The sequence below is a fragment of the Rousettus aegyptiacus genome, unplaced genomic scaffold, assembly GCF_014176215.1.
Source record: "Rousettus aegyptiacus isolate mRouAeg1 unplaced genomic scaffold, mRouAeg1.p scaffold_m13_p_7, whole genome shotgun sequence".
NCBI classification, from domain to species: Eukaryota; Metazoa; Chordata; class Mammalia; order Chiroptera; family Pteropodidae; genus Rousettus; species Rousettus aegyptiacus.
In genome coordinates this window covers 101,576,043-101,596,362 of record NW_023416310.1, presented here as the reverse complement: position 1 = coordinate 101,596,362, position 20,320 = coordinate 101,576,043, and the positions used below count along the sequence as shown (strand labels likewise).

The 20,320-nt window shown below is 39.8% G+C and overlaps 1 protein-coding gene across 2 annotated transcripts; it reads right to left on the bottom strand.

Moving 5' to 3' along the window:
• On the bottom strand, window positions 1-14,375 carry SKP1 (S-phase kinase associated protein 1). Of its 2 annotated transcripts, none has more exons than XM_016137656.2 (6): window positions 14,219-14,375; window positions 11,337-11,433; window positions 6,585-6,658; window positions 3,578-3,721; window positions 1,934-2,074; window positions 1-1,372 (listed from the first exon to the last, which is right to left on the bottom strand). In XM_016137656.2, exons 2-6 carry the CDS (start codon window positions 11,431-11,433, stop codon window positions 1,337-1,339), a joined length of 492 nt encoding a protein of 163 aa, XP_015993142.1. In that variant the 5' UTR covers window positions 14,219-14,375; the 3' UTR covers window positions 1-1,336. The 2 variants fall into 2 exon arrangements, with proteins under 2 accessions (XP_015993142.1, XP_036080030.1); XM_036224137.1 differs by lacking the exon at window positions 14,219-14,375 and adding an exon at window positions 12,495-12,513.
• Between the last annotated feature and the right edge of the window lie 5,945 nt (window positions 14,376-20,320).

Here is a 20,320-nt window from a genome sequence, read left to right as displayed (position 1 = left end):
GACGGTTTCTGGGACTTTATTAAATAATGTAGATTTGGGGCAAATAAGAGGTGAAGTAAAGACAAGCTATTGTCAAGTAATTATCTGAGCCATAACAGCTTACAGTAAACATGAAGAGGACACAATATAGCTACCTGTGAATACAGGTAACACTAACTTGGAAAAGAAGAAAAAAAGAAGCACAAGGAAGAATGAACGAAAATAAAAAGCTTGTGAACTATCTCAAACCTTCAAGAAAACTTCATTCTACTGTAGGGGAGAGGCTGGAAACAATGGCAGTGCAGCTGTGTGCCTGAGTTCACCAGTTAACTGAAACACTGGCTTCAGTGAACCTTTTCAATGACAACTGGAAGAGACAGAAGTCTATCAGAACTCTATTGTTAGCGGCCTCCAGTGAGCCAGCCAGGACAGGAACTGTCTACAGTCTTGCAGCTAAAGAACAGTACATAAATTTAACTCGTTTAAGTGAAGAGACACATTTAAGTTCACAAAAGCAAACTGTACTGCCTACTATGTAACTTACTTTTTATTGAAAGGATCTTGCATTCATGATGGATGCTTTCTGGGCTTTGCCACACATTTTAATGTTAAAGGTTAAATTTTCTTTACATGCAAGTAGTGTAGTTTTCTCCACATAGGGTCACTGATTACCATAAGAGTTGTCTCTTTTAATTGAAAAGCTAACAAACTGTCTAGTTACATTTCCTCTAAAACCACAAACTGAGTAGTAACTGAGTGCCTAGCCAACATATTCAAAGCTGAGAGGATTAAAAATGCAAAAACAAGTCCTCAGATCCAATTAAGGAAGCCCCTATACATACGGGCTTAACCAATACCAGAGGTACTGCTTAATTCCAGGAAGCTGGAAGATACCCTAATAACTACCACCTAGACATTTACCTCAAATACCCTTTTTCTAGCTTCCAACTCATGAATAAAAATGTTGTTAATTCTATTTCAGAAAACTTTTGCAAGTTGTTTTATTTACAATGCCAACTTTTAAAAGGTCACTAAAGTTAACTAGGCAATAAACTAGACAGAAATCGTTTTACAAAAAGAGGGAAAGCCCAAAATGCCACTCTCTATAGAGAACCCACAGTTCGATTTTATTTAGAGCAAAGAAAAAAAGAAACTTTTGATCATACTGGAAGAAACTCACCCATAGGTTTGGAATCTGTACCCAAACAACACATGCAATGAGGACAATATTCTGCTAATACAATTGATTTGCTGCTGCATTTGTCTACTGTTTGCCTAATATTAACAATTATAAACAGAGCAGTGCAACTAGTATTTGGAATAATCCTTACAGTGTTACAGAGTCAGGCACAACATTTCACTTCTCTTCACACCACTGGTTCTCTTTGCGTACCTAGAAGAGATGGATATGAGGAAGTACCTTAAGTAGTCTTTCCTAATATTACTACCTAAAAATTAATTGATCAATAACCTGTGAGGTGAGTCAAAAAGGGGTGGATGAAAAACTAAATAAAAGATAAAGGCAGTGGGCAATTATAGCTTCAGTTGCCAGAGCTAACTACAAATCCAAATAGTTCATTCACATTATTTCGGTTTGTAGCTGTCAACAAAATCATTTTGATCTATTCATTCATTTCTCCCCCATTCACTAAGTTGCTCTGATATGTCCTAACACACAACCATCATAGGACCCACTTTTCTGAAGGCACAGCTTATACATAAGGTCCCAGTGCTGTACTGTTTATTTTTTTAAAAAAAGCAGTATATTTGAATGTTTAGACTTACAAAGACAGACCCGCCTCTAAGAAAGAAATTTTTTAGGACACAAAAGGTAGCTATTATACCTCAAATACAGTCAACACTCCTTGATACAGGCACTTCTTTTCCTGGTACGTTACAGGTTTCATTCTCTTTTAAAAAGCATTTGATCAAGAACAAGCTGTGGGCTACCTACCTGGGCTTCTTCTTCTTCAGTAAAGTCATTTTTGATATTGAAGGTCTTGCGAATCTCCTCAGGAGTTTTCCCCTTGATCATATTGGCAACAGTCTTGCATGTAACATCAAGCAAACCTTTGATGTCTAAGTAGTTTGCAGCCTGTAAAGTGATTGTTTTCATTAAGATATACTTGATGTTTTAAACTAAATCCAAAGTTAGTGACTGGTAATCCATATGTAATTTAAGCTTAAAATGCTAATTTTAAGAAATCAGATGGAGAATGAGGCAAGTTCTTCTGTGAAAGATATTTTTACATCCTTTGTTATACCTCTATAATTCTGAGTCCTTGTGTTGCCTTAAGCAAACTATACACACTCCCTCAAATATTAAAGAATGGACACTACTGCTATGTGTGTACATCCAAGTGTAGACAACCACATGTCAAATCTTGACAAAAATATTTAAAGAATTCAGACAAAAGCAGTTATTGCATTACCTTTTATTGATCTTCTAAAAGAATCAGCTTTTGGTCTCTGATTTTCTGTTTTCCCATTTTTATTGATTTCTGCTTTTATCTTTAACATTCTCTTTCTTCGGGTTTAATTTCATCTTTTGGTAGTTTAAAGTAAAAGCTCAGATCACCGATTTGAGACTTTTCTTCTTTTCCAATATAAATGTTTAGTGCTATCAGTCCCCCTCTAATACTATAAGGCATCTCATAAATTTTCATGTGTTCTATTTCCATTCAGTTCAAAATACTAATTTTTATTTTTTCTTTGATTGACAGATTACTGAGAAATGTTAGTTTTCAAATATTTGCAGATTTTTCAGATAGCTGTTACTGATTACTAAATTCCCCTGTAAGCATAAACACATACACTGTGTGTGACTTGAATCCTTTCAATCTTGAGACTTGTTTTATAGCCCAGAACATGTCTACCTTGGTAGTACACATTATAAAAGAATATGTATTGTTGTCATTGATGTCATTCTATAAATGTCAATTAGGACAAGCTGGCTAATAGTGTTTGTTATTTAAGTCTTCTACACCCTTATTTATTTTCTACTTGTTTTATCAATTATTTAGAGACAGATGCTGAAATTTCTATTATGAATTTATTATCCTTTGAGTTTTATTATTTTTTAACTTTTTGGAAGTTCTGCTTTTAGGCAGGTAAATATTTAGGATTGTTATGTAATCTTAATGATGAACTGATCCTTTTATAATTATGCAACAACCATCTTTAATCCTGGTAACATTCTTTGCTCTAAAATCTTTAATATTTTAATACTTTATTAATATTTTAATAAAGTATTTAAAAAGTATTTAATAGTCACTCCAGTTTTCTTTTGATTAATGACAGCATAATACATCTCTCTCCACCCTTTAAATCTAATTATGTCTTTACATTTAAAGTGAGTTTTTTGGTAGCTAGAATAGCTGTCTCACATTTTTTTATTCAATGTTACAATCTCTACCTTTTAATTGTGGTATTTAAACCATTTATATTTAATGTGATTATTGATATGAGGATTTAAATATAGCACTGCATTTGAGTTCAGAGAGTGTTAAAATTCAGTATCAATGAATTTAACAAAGTTAGCTCTACAAGAAGTAAAGGCTTCGAACTAGACATCTTGTAGCATGCATTAAAAACATACCAGTATAAGTTCAAAAAGTGTTCCTTGGTCAACTTTCAGGAATTCTTGGTCCCAAACTGGGATATCATCTGTTCGCTTTTCTTTGTTCTCGTCATCCTCAGGAGGAGGAGGGTCATCCTTGTGGTGGGTGCACCACTGAATGACCTACAATAAAAAAGTTCATTCCTCTGCAGCATTTTGTCACAGGTGTTCATTCCACTGCTGGGGCAAGGTTATTCCTACACCAGACTAAGAACTAGCTAGAAGTTGACCTGAATAATAAAGTTATTAGCCAAGTTCAAAAAGCAAAAATGAAAGCTGAGGAATCTTCACAACTCTAGAGGGTGGAAGATTTTATATAAGTGAAGACGGCAGACAAATTACTGTATTTGACCACATTAAAAAGCTTCAAAAAAAGATACATAAAGTCAGAACAAGGGCTGGAAAATACCTCTACAGAATATAAAATCTTAAACATCACTACAAAGAAATAAGTTAAAGATATGAACCAGCAATTCACAAAAGAAATCTTAATAGTCAAATGCTCAGCCTCAATAGATGCAAAATTAATGCTACACTCAGATGCAACTACTTTAGATTGCCAAAAAACAAAAACAAAAAAACAAAAATCAAGGTTTTAATACTAATTAGCAATAGCATAAGAGTAACAAGAACTCTTCTACTGGAGAGTCTAACTAGAGCAACCCCTTTGAAAAGTAATCTGTTCTACCCAGTGAAGCTGAGTATGTGCATACATTATCACCAAGCAATTCTAAATACCCGGGCATATGAACAAGACCATTCAATGTAATAATAAAGCAGGAAAAGTCCAGATGTTCTTACTAGGGGAATGAACATATTATATTTTCAGGAAGCTGATCAGCTAGACTATGCGTACTGTCATAAAGGCCAAAATCAACTCCAAAAGTGTTACGCTGTAGAATCTAGCTGGTAAGTAAATGGGTGTTTAAAGTATAATTCAACTTTTCTGTATGATTAAAATTTTTTCATTGTACAATGCTGGGGATTATAAACAATGCTGAGGAAAAAATAGCAGAGCCAAGAAATTATACTGCCAGGATGCGAAAAAGAGAAAGGACTATTTCTAGAAGGAAAAGCCAAGCATAAAGAGCTTTAATGAAATAAACGATAGCTTTGTAAGAAGTATTTCAGTTTTGTAAGGAAGAAACAACAATTAGTATTTGCTTATGTAGGCATTAAAAAACTCTTAAAAGGATAAATTAATGCTATTACTTAACAAGGTTTCTGGTCAGACTAGAGACAAGAGATTTTACAACATATTTTTACAGTTTTTGGATCATGTGATTATTCAACATAAAGTTTAAATATTTATAATAATGTAAATAGATTTAAAAAACATTATTCTCAGAAGTGGCCTTATAGCATCCAACTCATCAACTCTGACCTTTTCTACTACTACTTTGATTGTTCTTAGCATCAATACACTTGCTCCCATTGACCAGAACTCTCTCCCCCGCCAGTCTTTGTTCAAAGACCATCTTCTCAGTAAGGTATTTCCTGACCAGGTTTATTTTTTAAATAACTAACTCTCCACCTACCAACCTATCCCCCAAAGCTTTTCCATTTGATATATTCCTCATGTTGTATGTTTCCCCCACACCTTTAGAATGTGAACTCTGTTAAGGCGGGGATTTTGTCTTTTTGATTCACTGCTGTACCTCCTACACCTAAAATTTGCCTGGTACTTGAATGAATGCAAGCAAAAGTCTTTTTAGAAACATTTTACATTATTATAAAATATAATGTTAATTGCAAGACAATACTCAAAAGCCACAAAGGAGAGCTAACTAAAATATAAAGCTTGTAAGCCACAAAATACTATGAATTGACATGCGACAAGCAAACTAGTAGAAATTCTATATAAAGAAATTCTATAAAAAGCCCACAAGACTACAAAATGGATTAACTTTAAAACCATTGTGATATAATTCAGACACAAAAGGACAAATATTGTATGATCTCATTTATATGTGGTACCTAGACTAGTCAATTCAGAGACAGAAAACAGAATAGTGGTTACAAGGGGTTGGAGGAAGCGGGTAATGAGGAGTTATTATTTAACAAGTACAGAGTTTCAGTTTAGGGTGATGGAAAGATCTCCAGAACACCTTCAGTTCTGGAGATGGTTAATGGTGATGATTGTACAACAATATAAATGTATTTTATGCCACTGAATTGTATGCTTAAAGTTAAAATGGTCAATTTTATGTTATCTATATCTTACCATATCTTTTTTCCCTCGGCAAAGGAAAACAGACAATGCAGAAAATATAAATAGCCGATAATACATGTAAAAAACATTCAGGTTCAGAAAAGAATCACCTTTTACACAATGTAGTTTAAAAAGACTAGTAACAGATGATTGTGGCCAAGAGTATGGAAACATGCAGTGCAGCTGCATCTCACACCAGGGTCAAAAGAAAGCGTAAAATGAAACTGCACATGGTCAATGACTTTTGGAGAGTCCCATAGGAAGGGGCCAACTGGAGTCAACCATTCCCTTCTCTAAGCCTAGACAGTTTTCCCCCCAGTAAAACCGGTTGCTGTTTTTTCAGATGAAAATACAATTGAAATGGCTGGCTCTGTTAAGGAGCCATGCACCCTGAAAACACTGAAATCCTATTTGATGTGGAGAGCCACTTACGCTTAGACAATAGACACAAGATAAGGTGATCAACTGAAGAAACAAAAGTGCATCTCTTGTTCTCAAGCTTTCTTTGAGCCATACCCAATCTGTGCACAAACAATACAAAAATTTTTCCTTTTTGCTAAGTACGTACTATTATAGTTCAGCGATTTAAATGTGTTAATGAAAAAGACTAGACAACTCAAATATTCACAGGGCCTGGTTAAACTACGACAAATAGAGTCATAATTATACTATATAGTTTTTCTTAAAAGAAAGCTATTTCTGAATCAATATAGAAAGATCATCAGAATATTGTGAAAAGAAAAAGATATACGAATGTATAGTTTGCTACCTTACCTTTTTTAATATTGCTGCATTAACATTTGGTAGAGGAACTGGGTCATCATCACCTTCATCATCCATTCCCAAATCTAAGAAAACAAGAAGAGAGTCGCCATTATTTCCTAACTCTATTAGAACATTTGTACCAACTAGGCTATTTCTTAAACAAGTAACTTGTAAGATATGTTGTCTGAAAGATCATAAAAAGTACATTACTAAGAATAGTTCTTTCAACAACATTTAAAATGAGTGGTTCCTAACAGGAAGCCCATGAACCACCCCAAACTACAAAGTTTTATCAAGAGAGTTCTTAATTAGAAGGAAAATGATTTAATAAGGTGACTAAGATAATTGGGCAGCCATTTGGGGGGAAAAAAATGAAGCCAGACCCTTTATCCTTACTCTTTATACTAACACTCTCTAGCTAGAAAAACAAAACAATGACAAGTATATTACAAGTAATGGAATCTCACACAACAGATCATGCAACCACTGACAAAAACAAGGCAGGTAGCTCCATATATACTGGTATAATTTCAAGATTAAAGTTTTTAAAAGCCAGATATAAAAAGAAATGTTATCTGAATAAAAATGAGAATATACTTATATGTTTATATTTAAAGTATCTCCAAAAGAATATGTAAGAAACTGATGACAATATTATGTCTAGGGAAGTTAATGAGAACGTGGGTATACCCTTTAGTGTTTGTTAGTCACCATGTACATATTACCTATCATTTTGAATCTATAGGTTTTTATGGTAAAAAAGACCTAACTTTCAGATTTTCAAAGTGGTTAGTGAACTCCAAGGACACAACTTAATGTAAAAGTCCATGCTACCTAAAGATTCTAAATATTTTTCAAACCAAATGGGTCCATCCTTAGGTTTCTACAAAACTAAAAAGAGGTGTCAAAGAAAGTTACTTAATGGTTAGCATGTACCAAGACTATAGGCCAAAAGTTACTACAAAAGCATACTGGTTGTAGCAGAGTATCAGTTATGCTGACATGGCCAGTGTCAAGTCAAACATCTGAGTCCCTGATATATCCAGGTGCTACCATAGGCAGTGGAGAGTCAGCAATAAATACAGGATGGGAGGAATTGGTACAATTTTAGAGCTGATCAGGATGCCTCATACAACAGATCATGCATTTTAATAAACTCATATAGAGAGCACCTAAGCAGAGGAAATAACAAATGCAAAGGCCTTCTGAACGGATTGACATGTTCTAAAATCATTAAGGAATCTAGTGTTGCTAGAGCAGGATTAGTGAGGGTGAACAAAACAGATGAGATCAATAACAGGGGACCTAATAGTAATAGGGCCTTCTGCATTTTGGCTACTGTATTGGGAAGAGATGATAAGCGGTGGGGGCAGGGGGGGACCAATTATAGGGCTAGCAATAATCTAAGTACAAGATGGTGGCTTAGACAAGGTTTATAGCAATAGAAGAAAAAATGGTCCAACTCCATATGCATTTTGAAGGCAGAAGCAACAGGCCTTGCCAATAGATAGGAAATAGATTGTTAAAGTCAGGGAAGACTAAGGTTTATAACATAAGGAACTACATGGATGGAGTTGCTATTAATTGATATAGGGAAGGCTGTTAGAGAGCTGTGATTTTGGATGGCAGTGAATCAAGAACTCTAGTTTCATAAGTTTGAGATACCAATTAGATATCCAAGAGTAGGCTAAGCAGTTAAATATGCAAGTCTAAAAATCAAAAGACACCAGAACTGTAGGTAAGTCTGGGAATTAGTGTATAGGTGGTTTACAATACTATGAAACAAATGAGATGACCAACAGAATGAATGAGTATAGATACAGTGAAGAGGTCCAATGATTAAGCAAGCCTTGGGGAACTGCAGGCTTTGAAGAGACAGAGGCTACAAGTGAGGTAACAAACAAAGAAAGTATCCTGAAGCCAAAAGTAGATGAGAATGATCAACTGTCGAATGCTATAAAGAGGCCTAGCTAGATAAGGAATGAAATAGATTTCACTTGACAACATGGAGGTCACTGAGTTTTACAGGCAGTTCCAGTGGAGTTTAGATTCATAAAAGTATCTTATTTTCCTTTACGGAGGGAGTCACTCATCACCCCTCTCTTTCCCACCAATGTCTTTCCCTAATCCCATCTCTGCCTGGAACAAAACTATAAAATGAAAATATCTCAGTTTGGATCAAGCCACTTATACTTTTCCAGAACTAGCATGAAATATTTTTAATAGGAGGATAGAGAAAAAAATTACACTATGTAAAATATTTGTGTTTGGAGAATTAAGATTTAGAGGAATTAACTTAATACAAAGACTAGCTAGTTTAGATACGAACGTCATTTGAAAGAAAGCTGAAGTTACATTAAAAATAAGGGCCTATGGTTGTAAAGGATTACTTCTGTAGCATTTAAACTAATGATTTGCAATGTTTTTTTTTGCTTTTAGACCTAATGTACAAGTAGCAATAGTCATTCCTTTATGCTATTTAGTTTCAAGGACTTTGAAAGACACCTGTATCCTGATACTGCATCCTGGACCTGAATAAATCAATCCACAAGTACAGAAGCCAAGATTTTCATTTCTGATTGTCTTGTGATTAGAAGGGTTTTATTTTTGTTTTCCCATAATTAGAGATACTGCAGATGCAAAACAAGGAAAGCAGTAAATTGCCGAACTCAATTCAAAAGACTCTAGTCCTCAAGAGGCTAGAATTCTATATAAACCACTGGTATTCAAGATAAAACCATTCACTTCTTATGCCCGAATGCTATGGAGGAGAAGAATCATTTAACTGTTGCTATCAGTCTACTTGATTAAGTGATCAAAGTTGGTGTAGAAAACCATTAAGGAGCCCTATGTTTTTATATTGACAAATGCTTCTTTGAAGCAGCGCAGGACAGATTACTGTGCCAGGCGCCAACAAAGATGAAATAAAGAACACTTTCATTGTCAAAGCACATATTCGGGCAGCAATTGTGGTATCAGTTTCTAAATCTAGATAAAGCCTTACTCACCTGCCTTTAGAGACACTTGCAATGCTTTCACACTCTTATTAGTGACCATACTATAGTTCTTCATTCAACAGGTACCTGATAAACAGTGACTGTGGGATGTACCAAGGGGTTTATGATCTACGTATGTAGGTTACCAAGATACAGGACTGTTTAAGTACCACATGATTGGTATCAGCAAAACAGAAGTCACCTACTAAGAAAACAAAAGATACACCCTCTGCAATTCAGCTTCTGCCTCTACCACACCTAATATCTGCTATCAGAAATCCTCTAACTCATTAACTGTGAAATCCTAAATGACCAGTCTGCAGCATATGAATCCAATAATCACTCTGGTCATCTCAAAATGCCTCCTTCTTTCCTTGGCTTCCACAAATCCTATTCCACTGATTCTCCATTTCTGACTTCTATACTCCTGCCCCAATATGGCCAACTGCCAACCTCATTTACCCCCATAGATATATACTCTCATACCCCACCATACAAATAAGTCTATCTCCAGGAGTCTCCAAAACAGGGACCAAAACACATATTCAACTGCCTACAGATTGTTACAAAGATCTAAAGGAATCTCAAACACATGTAACGTATTCAAGCCTGAGGCCATTTTTTCATTCCTTTCAAACTTGTTCTTCAACTCTACTAGCTATAGTATCACAATATGATCCCACCCCCAAAACCCCAAGTAAAACCTCGATTTTACTTTCTCTAACACATTCTCTCTACCTCGGAACAATCTCCCAAAACATCCTAATTCTACTAAGTTTGAAATATCACCTTACTAGGACCACACACTGTAACTTCTCCATAAGTCTGAAGAATAACATCAGCCAAAAGGTTCCCACAGCACTGCTTGGCACACAACTTTATCAATGCACTAATTACACCATGTGACAGTTTGCTTTGTTTGGTGTCTGTCTCCCTTCCTAGTTTATAAATCCTTCCAGAGCAAAGATCATTTCTCGCTTACCTTCTTTTCACCAGCATATAGCCAGTGCTTGGCATGTACCTCTTTAGTATCTCTTAAGTATCTTTACACTACAGACCTTCCCTACATAAAAACATTTGATATGAGTACTGAAAAACATCCTTCTTACTACTGAGGTTTATTCCCAATTCTACAAACTGATTTGTATGTCTCACATACTATTTATGTCCACCAGCCCACTGGTAATAATACTAAGAGATCCATGTTAACTAGTAAAAGTTTCAAAATGTTTCAGATCATGTTTTTCTGCCTTCTCTGTTGTGCTGCACATACACTTTGCAGAAGTTTCAGAGGAATAACAAAATAGACAAAGGAAAAACCTGGTTTAAAAAAAACCAACAAACATCTACTCAGTTTACAATCTACTCGGTTTACTCCCTCTGTTGAAACAAGGTGCTCTATTTAGCTGCCATATAGAAGGAATCTCTTTTCCAAAGGCTTGAATTTTTGTCATTAGAAACTGTGTCCAAATTTTCTTGAAACAGAAATGCACCACTGTCTGAGGTTTGGAAGTCATTTCAATGTTAGCTTATGTGTCTATTTAAAAAGGGAAAAAAAAAAATCATTAATTCAAACAATTCAGAAAGGGTGACCTATATCAGAAAAATGCAGTTAAGACCTTAAATTAAGGATAGGTAAATATCACCCTTTCATACTCTAAGTACTTTATGACAGATTATTACTTGTATAAATCTGATGTTCGCAGGTTATGTCAAACTTATGTTTTCCCCTTTCCCCTGACCAAGGATTTTTTAATCAACTTACCTTCCAACATGGTCTTGATAGTCACAGATTGTTTGGCAATTTCAACATCAACTTCAAATATCTCTCCATCAGAACTTTGCAACTTAATTGAAGGCATCTAAAAAAAGGGCATTACACTGAATTTGAAATTTAAGAGATTAGTTTTATATGAGACTTCATCAACTACAGCCTGTTAAAAGCCCTCTATAACTTATTAACTATAAAATCTTAAGGACCTGTAGTATACAGCCCTGGAAAATACGGTAAGTGACTATTCACAGTCTAGCATACAAGTGTTTCTATAAATTTTTTTCAAAGTATAATTTCTAAGAACAGAAGCTTTTAAGGCCTGAACTTGTTACTGGTATAAATTTAAGAGTTACATTCCACACTTTTGATGCAAAATATATCTAAAATGGACTTAACTCTTTTTGCCAGCCTTTCTGCTCTCTGAATGACTACTCCATTTGCATAGTTAACTGCCATAATTAACCACCTACAAACTGGAGGGAGGTCAGTCCATAATAAACAAAGCTACCAAATTAAGATAGGTATTTTCCTCTAGTGAGATTTATCAGTGAAAAATGAGTTCAGATCCAAAGAGTAGATCAGAATATACTTATTTATGTTTGGATCAATGCAAGACCATATACCAGAGAATAAAAGATTTAAGAATAAGCTGATGTCGATCTAATTCCCTAAACCCAATTAAAAAAATTAAATCTGAGTCCTTTTTATCTTTCATTACTGACTGTCCAGGTGTCCAAGTTTGAGATCTTCTGCCAAAATCCTCATAGTAATAACCTATTACTTGCTCTGAAAATGTATTTACTAACTCAGATTAATTATGAGTCATTAGGAAAAAGACACCTCTTACATAAAAATTAAGCAATTAACTTCAAAGAACTTGAGTTCTGGCAAAAAAAAAAAAAAATCCACACACACACACAAACACACACACCTACCTATTTCCTTAAAATTAAAAGTTCAAAGCTGGCAACTTCTCAACCATCTTTAGATTCTTAGGGGACAGAGTTTGAGGGGAAGAGGGAAGGGCAGCAACAACTAAAAATTAATTCAAGACCTTTTCAAATTTCAACTGTGGACTTTAAAGGCCCATGCTTCTGATGTATTCGTAATCCCGTGATGTAACTATTAACTTGAAAGTACAGAACTTGCCATTTAAAACATTCATGGCACCCATTTTAGGTTCAAAGACTTAAAACTCATTAAATCAGTTAAAACAGTCATTCATTCATCTTTTCCCAGACAATGATCTACATCCTCCAGACAGACAAGCTGTTAGGGAAAGGAAGAAAAAAGACAAAGTTATGTTTTATAAACCAGGCATTGAAATATCCTGCTCTCATCCATGGCTGGAAAGAACAGAATTTCACTTTTCAATTCACAAATGTCTGCTTCTCCATGTTGCTTAGTGCTTGCCAATAACGCCCAGAGCAGAGGACCTTCCCTGTGACAGGCAACAACAAAAGGAACCACAAAGGAAATATTTTAACGTGAGTCAATTTTTAATTACAAAATATTCTATGTTCTTTTTGTTCCATAGTACTGGAATGAACGAATACGGCAATGCAGTTGATAAAATTACTTTATCGCAAAACAACATTTCCTTACTTCTTTCAAATAACTCTCAATAAATAACAAGATCTGCTTAGTCATAGTCAAATTTGTGGATTAGGTAGGTTACTCTTAAGGGAGTTGAGATCTTATTAAATAGCAGGGAGACAATCGGCTAATCTGTAATTTGATGCATTTTGTAATCCTAAACTCAATATTCAAAGAGGTCTTTTTTTTAGTGTTATATATCTGGAATTCAGTGCAAAATTTTTATAGAGTAATGGACGAAATTTTGACTTGACACGCTTCCAAGACTATTCCTTCAATCCTTTAGACTTCTGTACTTGAAAATTAAATCACACTCCATGGGTGGCATGAAGAGGGTTCTATCATTATAAAGAAAAAAACTGTTCTAAGGGACCCGAAATTCTGACACCTTTCTAGAGGGCGGAGTGGAGAGAAGTCTGCATTGCTCTATGACACATTCTATTGTGACGCTCTGATAAAAAATTTATAACCCAAAACCCAAACCTGAAGTTTCCATTAAAAACTAAACCAAGGCAGGTGAACCTCCTAACCCTTTAAAAGTCAGACACCTTGAGTTAAGTTTTTACAGTTAGGGCTCCTATAAGTCACACCCTGTGACGATGGTATCTGCTATTACAACAGTGTTTCAGCAACTCCAGGCTGTGGCAAAATAAGAAAAATATTCAGAAGAAGCAGACGGCTATCTACAAAAATTCGGTCCCAGCTCAGTTAGCGAAGACCAGTGACTAGAGACGCCTGAGACCAGGAAGAGAAAGCACGGGAGCCAGAATCAAGCGCTCCCAGACTACCACCGCCACGCTCCCTCCGACACCAAAACAAACACGACGCACGCTCACGACAGCCAAGGGACCTTCACTAAAAGCCTCGCTGCCATCCCCGCCCTGAGTCCCCGAGGCCGGCAGTCTCGAAGCCAAGGGAGGCCCCAGGCCCAAGCCTGGGCCTTGCAGCCGAGCTCCGCGCCAGCTGACGCCAGCCCCGTGCAGAGAAGGCCCAATCCCGGGCTCAGCTCGCATTTTCGGCTGCCCGCCCGAGCGCCCATGGGGAGTTGTGACGACGCGCAGCCAGAAGAGGCCTCGCCAAGTTGAGGGGCGGGTGAAAGAACGGGACTCGCTGGCACCTCCCGGAGAACGGGGTCTAAAACGGGTTCCACCGGGCCTGAGGGCAGGCCAGGCCCAGGTGCCTCCCGCCTCGGGCAGGCCAAAGCCCCAGCAGTGCAGCAACGCAGCTCGCAATCCGCGGCGCCACCTTCCCTTCCAGCTCGGTCGGCGGCTACTCACGGTGCTCGGTCTCAAAGAGACAGCGGGCCGGAGGCTGACGAGAGTGGGGCGGCGTCAGCGAACACGAGAAGAGAAAAGCGGAGAACAAGGCCACTATCGCGGCGCGGCGCGGCGTCGGCCTTTATATGAGCGGCGCAGGGCCGAGGACCCCGAGGCCCGTGGCGTCACAGAGCCGGCGGGGCTGGCCACCGAGTTCGCCTGACGGCAGGCGGAGGACCGGGGGGTGGGGGGGAAGGCGGGACCAGGGCGCCGTAGGGGCGGGGCCGGGCGAAGAGGCGACGGGCGTGGCGGGGCTTGGTTCTAAACCTAACCCCTTGAAAGCGCGGCTCGCGGTTCTCAGAGGGAACAGGGGACTGGACGGGGTACTCCGCGGCCTGCGAGGGTCCTTCAGGCAGGGTTGTCTTAAGCTGTGTTCAGTAAAGACTCCAGTCCCAAAAAGCCTAGAACGCTCGTGTGTGTGTGTGTGTTTGGGGGGGGGGGGAGGGGGGTCTGGGTTTGTGTCTGGGTGTCTGAGCTTGGTATGTGGAAGAGGGTGCTGCTCCCTTTTTTAAGACGGGAAAGCTGGAGTCAGGGAAAGCACATGAGTTTTGCAGTCACGGCTCTGAGATTCTCCTCAGGGCCTCTGTCTTCCACTGAATCTGACATGAGTTAGCCCGCAGTTCACAATAACCTATGAGGTGAAATATCGTTACCCTTTTTCTCCTTTAGATGTGAGAGAACAGGTTCCCAACGGTTCAGCAGCAGAGCCAGTATAGGATCCTTACTCCACAGTTTGGCGCTCTTAACCCTGTTTCCTACCATCGATTTCTGAAAGAGGTCTCCAGGCCCAAAATAACCATGGTTGCAGAGAAACCCCAAGTCTAGAGAGGAGGGCTCTCGCTGGCAGTGAATATTCTTTCATCCAACAAGCGTCTATTGAGCCTCTGTGTATGCGAGGCATAGGGCTGGGGATTCAGCAGGGAATCAGACAGCCAGTACCCAGCCGGGACACTCTTGTATGGGATGCTCCGTGAAGGCTGCGATGGGAACCATAGATGGAGGGCAACTCTAAAGGAAAAGGGTTGGGCTGAAAACCCACGCCCCAACCCCAGTCAGTCAGGGACTTTTCTCAGCTCTACCCTTCTCTGCTTAGGGAACATTGCCACCCCTCCCTGGGAGACTAAGGCGCCGAGCTCACCTAACCAACAGGCACGTGATGGTATTCCTGACGCCAGGGAGACAACAGACACTTCCACACAGGGCCTCCTAAAGAAATCAGAGGACTACAGCTCTTATTGGATGGGCCTGTGCAGGGAGGCCAAGCAGCTTCTTGGGTTACCAGGTCTTTGTCTACAAGCCGTGGTATCCAGTGTCTGCCTGGTGCCGCAGCTGATGACAGGAAGATGAAAGGACCCACAGCTCTCATACTTTTTTTCCATAACACAATCCTACCCTCAGCAGCCTGAGCTTCAGGTTTCCTAGGCAAGGCCTACTGGAGCCCCTTTGCCCCCTCTGCCCATGGCATACAAAGTGGCACCTTAAAAACTTATTGAGTAGCGTAAGCAGGACTGTGCAGTGCCAGGTCACACACATCTAGCCCAAGGACCCAACACAGGGCCTGACATAAAGTAAGTGTATGTTTTTCCAAATTTGGGACCTCCCTATATTAGAATCACCAAGAGATGCTTTTAACATGCAGATCTCACTTACTCCTACATACTATTATATGCATAGACTATCTCAGGAAAGATACACAAGGGATCATTTGCCTCAGGGGAGGAGAACTAGGTGACTAGGGAACAGGGTTTGGGGTGATTTTTCACTTTATACCCTTTTCTACCTTTTAGATTCCAACCTATATGAATATACTACACACGTAAAAAATATTTTACTCCAAAAAATAAATTGGTGTCGGGTCAAAAAAAATGCAGATTCTTGGGTCAACTTCTTGCTATAATGAATCAGACTTTTTGGGTGGGGGGCAGGTTGTTCTGCCTTTTAAACAAGTCTCCAAGAGATTCTTAAATCCAGGGTAAGTTGAGAAACCTCTGTAGTAGGGACTCAGCGATGAAGCACTGCTAAGAAAGGGCCAGCAGTGTCAGTCAAAGGTGACTCATTTAGTGCCACACTTTCTGAATCGACCCTATTTTCCTTTAAACCCTCCACTCAAGGGACAAGGCAGTTACAGGACTGTGGGGTAGAGGCTAGGGATCACTCATCCCCACTCATTAACCATAAACACCAGCCCAGGTCAGAAAAGATTGGCCCCTTCACAGTCCTTTCAATGTGAGGGCATGTGTGGCGGGTGGGGGGTGGGGTGGGGAATTCCCACTGGTTCCAGAGCTAGACCTAAGAAGGCTGAGGTGTCTTCCTTACTTCAATGACTCTATACATCATGTAATGAAAACTCCTTATTCTGTAGAGGAAGGAAATCAAACCAAAGAGAAGGGATTTTCCAGTGTCACACAGCCCCTTCAGAGCAGGGCTGAAGTTCCAGCCCCAGCTATGCTTCTGCTACCACAGCCCAGATATTGAATTTTAGCCCTACCTCTCAAATATTTTCTGATTTATAACTATTTCCAGCATATTACCTCTAGGGAAGCTAAAGGCTTCAGATTCAAGCAGTCCAGGTGGGAAAATCTGTTTGTTTGTTTGTTTGTTTTTAAATGGTAAATTTATTTTCAGAGATGATCTTCTTTTGTAAATAGTTTCATTACCCATAAAGCATTCACAGGAGGATTCCTAGGAGGACCAGCTCTATCAGTGCATTTAAAAGGGACTTTGCTGCCCAGAATACAGCTCACATTCCCTTTCTCAGGTACCCACTACCCATGGGATAGACTTTGCCCCTGAACTCTGGATATGTGTTCCAACCCATAGGACAGCATGCTAAGCTAAGAAGTGATATTGTCCCTGTGGTCAGAGGCTTCCTGACTACACTCTGCTGCTGTGTCAACTTTCTTGGTCTTGCTCTCCTGGTCGAGTGGTAAGCACAGCAACTCTGTTATGTGATCTTGGGCAAGTTATTTCTCTTCTCTGAGCCTCACCTTCCTCTGCTGACCCCCTTCTTCCTCCTTTTTGCCAAACTCTAAGCCTTCCACCTACAATCAGACCATCTTATTACTCTAGAGGAGAGAGTGCTGAATTGAAGAAAAAGAGTCAGATTCCTGGGTCTTGATTTGCAAAATGGATACTTGAGACCCAGAGCTTTTAAAGCAAGAAAAAGATTTTTTTGGAGTACCAAAAGCCCAGAGGTTGAAGGACTCAAAGCTTAAATTTTATAGCAGCAACAGCAAGGTTGGGGAGAAGAAGGTATAATGATGCCAGAACCAGGCTGGGGGTGGTGGTGGGGTGAATGATGCAGAGAAGAGAGCATTGCAGTTAGCTACTGGGGTGGGTCTCTGAGAAGGGACTCTCTCGACCTCCCACCACTGCCCCTTCGACTCATGGATATGGAGAGATTAGGACCCCCAGGAAGGTTTGGGAGCTCTAAGAGTGGAGAGAATCTGTTCTTTGGTCTGTAAGGTATAAGTCTAAAGTCCTTCATCATTAGAAGGTATGACAGTGGCCAAGCAGAAATGGCAGCTGGGTGTGCCTGAGTAGGTGGGTTTGGGAGCATCTCAGGCTCATGGCTAATGTTTGAGGATTCCAAGGAACATCAAAATATGTCCTGAGGCCCTAAAACATCATAGAAGCTGCTCAAAGAGGGGATAGGTGACCAGAAAGAGGCTTCTGGAGTATAATAAAGGAAGCACTAAAGCAGATGAACCCAGACAGTCCATGACAGAGACCATGGCACAAATACAGACAGCTGTGGGCACAGTGGAAACCAAGGGTGACAGCTCACGACCTGGTAGGGGAGAGGTCTTCCTAACTCCTTGAGCAGTAGAAGAAGATGGATGATGACCAAGGACAGATAACTTCCAGCCCCCTCACCTCCCACTCTATGCCATGACCACATAAGCTCTGCAGAATGTAGCTGTGACCTTGGCTAGCAGAAGAGGGACTCCACTTGAACATATCCCTGAAACAACTGAGTGGCCATACCCTCCCTGACTGAATTCACCAGGAAGTGACCAGATTATATTTCTGCTGATGGAAATAGGTACTATGGAAAGTAAGAAAATAAGAGAGCTATCATTTTTGGCAGACCCAAGTTTTTGGACTTTAAAATTTCATATGGTCACAGGTGTACAAGAATCGTGCAGATCTGCTGCTGCTCACTTGCTCCTCACATCCTGTGTGATCTGAGTGGGATGTGTGGCACCCCCTCTATAGCCCCAGTCTCTTTGTCTATAGTACGGGGCATATAGCAGTACCTACCTTACAAAATTTTTGTGAAAATTAATATTTTAGTCTCCAGAATGGCTAAAATTAAGTGAACGACAATACCAATTGTTGACAAGGTTGTGGAACAATTGGGACTCTCACACTTTACTGGTACAAGTGTGAATTGATACACTTCAAAAAATTGACAGTATCTTCCACAGCTAAACATATATATAACCAATGGCTCAGTAATTCCAATTCCAGACAAATACCCAACAGGAATAAATCCTGTGTCTACCAAAAGAAATATTTAAGAATGTTCGCTGCAACTTTATTGAAAAAGAAAAAAACTAGAAATAACAAATTCATCAACTATAAAATGAAAAAATAAACCATCATATATTCATACAATGGAATCATAAACAACAACAAAAAAGAAACTATTGATATAAACAACACCATGGATGAATCTTAGACATATAATGTTGAGCGTAAGAAGCTATGAACAAATTCTTATTGTGTGAGTCCACTGAAACAAAGACCAAAAACAGGCCAAAACTAATCTAGGTTAGAGAAGATAGAAAAAAAGTTACCTTTGGCAGGGAGGCAGGTATTGATGAGGGAAGTTTCTGTGATGCTAGAAATTCTGTCTCAGTCCAGGTGGTGATTTCATGGATGTATGCATATAAAAATTCACTGAGTTATAATCACATTTGCGTACTGCACGTAAGCCATAAATCAATTTTTAAAAAAGGCTGTGTGAAAAATGTGATAATGTATGTTGCATGCTTAGCATGGTGACAGCTCAAAGGAATTTTGAGCCCCTGTAGCCTCTTCTTCACACGGCAGCTCAACCCTTCATAGCCAAGGCCAGAGGAGTAATGGAAGATGTTGGGAGAAAAAGTGAGGGGTTGTTGCAAGGCTCCTGTGCCTGAGGACTTATCTGCTCAAGGCCCAGGAGTTCAATTGAGGCCTTGGACAAAGCTGCAGAAAAGACCACTCGGCTTCCTTGCTTCTACCTCAGCCATCCAGTGCAAGTTAGTGCCTCCCCTGGTGGGCAATGGGCCCCCCGTTGGGAAGCTGCCTTGGAAACTCTAGACAGAAGTGGGATCCACAACTAAATGGTAGAGAAAACTTCTTGACCCATATCTGTACCCATCGCCACTGAAGAACTGTGGGCCCAGGCTAGATGGAGGGTTGTCAGAGTGGGCCTGCCGGTGAGGATGAGATGGGTTATATATCCTGCCCCAGGTCACACAGCAGGGAAGTGGGAAGGTGGGATTTGAACCTAGGTCTGACCAACTCACCATAGATAAGTCAAAGCTTCACAGAAGAGCATGTGCTACCCTCCGTTCCACCCCCCCCCCAGAGGGAAAGTATATGGAGGTATACTGATATCTCCTATGGTCTCAGAATGGCTGTGCTGGGCCCAGCAAAGGCAGGGAGGAACAGGGATGGGGTTGGCTTACAGTCTTGTCCTAGACTATCCACAAGCACTCCCCTGCACTGATCGGCTCCAGCCAGCAGATGGTGCCAGAGGGCCAGGTGGCCATCCAGAGAGGCAGCTTCTCTGAGCCTGTCCACCCTGCCAGGTTTTCCCTCTTTGCCCTGCCCCATCACTGAAATGCCTCCAGAAGCTGCCATCTCTCCTTTCCAGGTCCAAGATCCCTGGTCTGGCTATCAGAGTTTGAATGCCACTGCAGCTTGGTCACACACCCACAGAGGAATGCTGGACATACCCAACAGATCTGTGGGCCAGTTTCCCTCTGTGAATCAAGTTCGCACACAACTAGTCTTGGCGGCATGGGCCAGGTAGGCTCAGACAGGAACAGTGCAATGCAATGTATCAAGGGC

Coding starts and splice junctions, on each gene's coding strand:
- SKP1 (XM_036224137.1), bottom strand. Junction 6,659..11,336: donor TATCAAGACCATGTTGGAAG/GTAAGTTGATTA, acceptor TTGTTTTCTTAG/ATTTGGGAATGGATGATGAA. Junction 3,722..6,584: donor ATGCAGCAATATTAAAAAAG/GTAAGGTAGCAA, acceptor TTTTTATTGTAG/GTCATTCAGTGGTGCACCCA.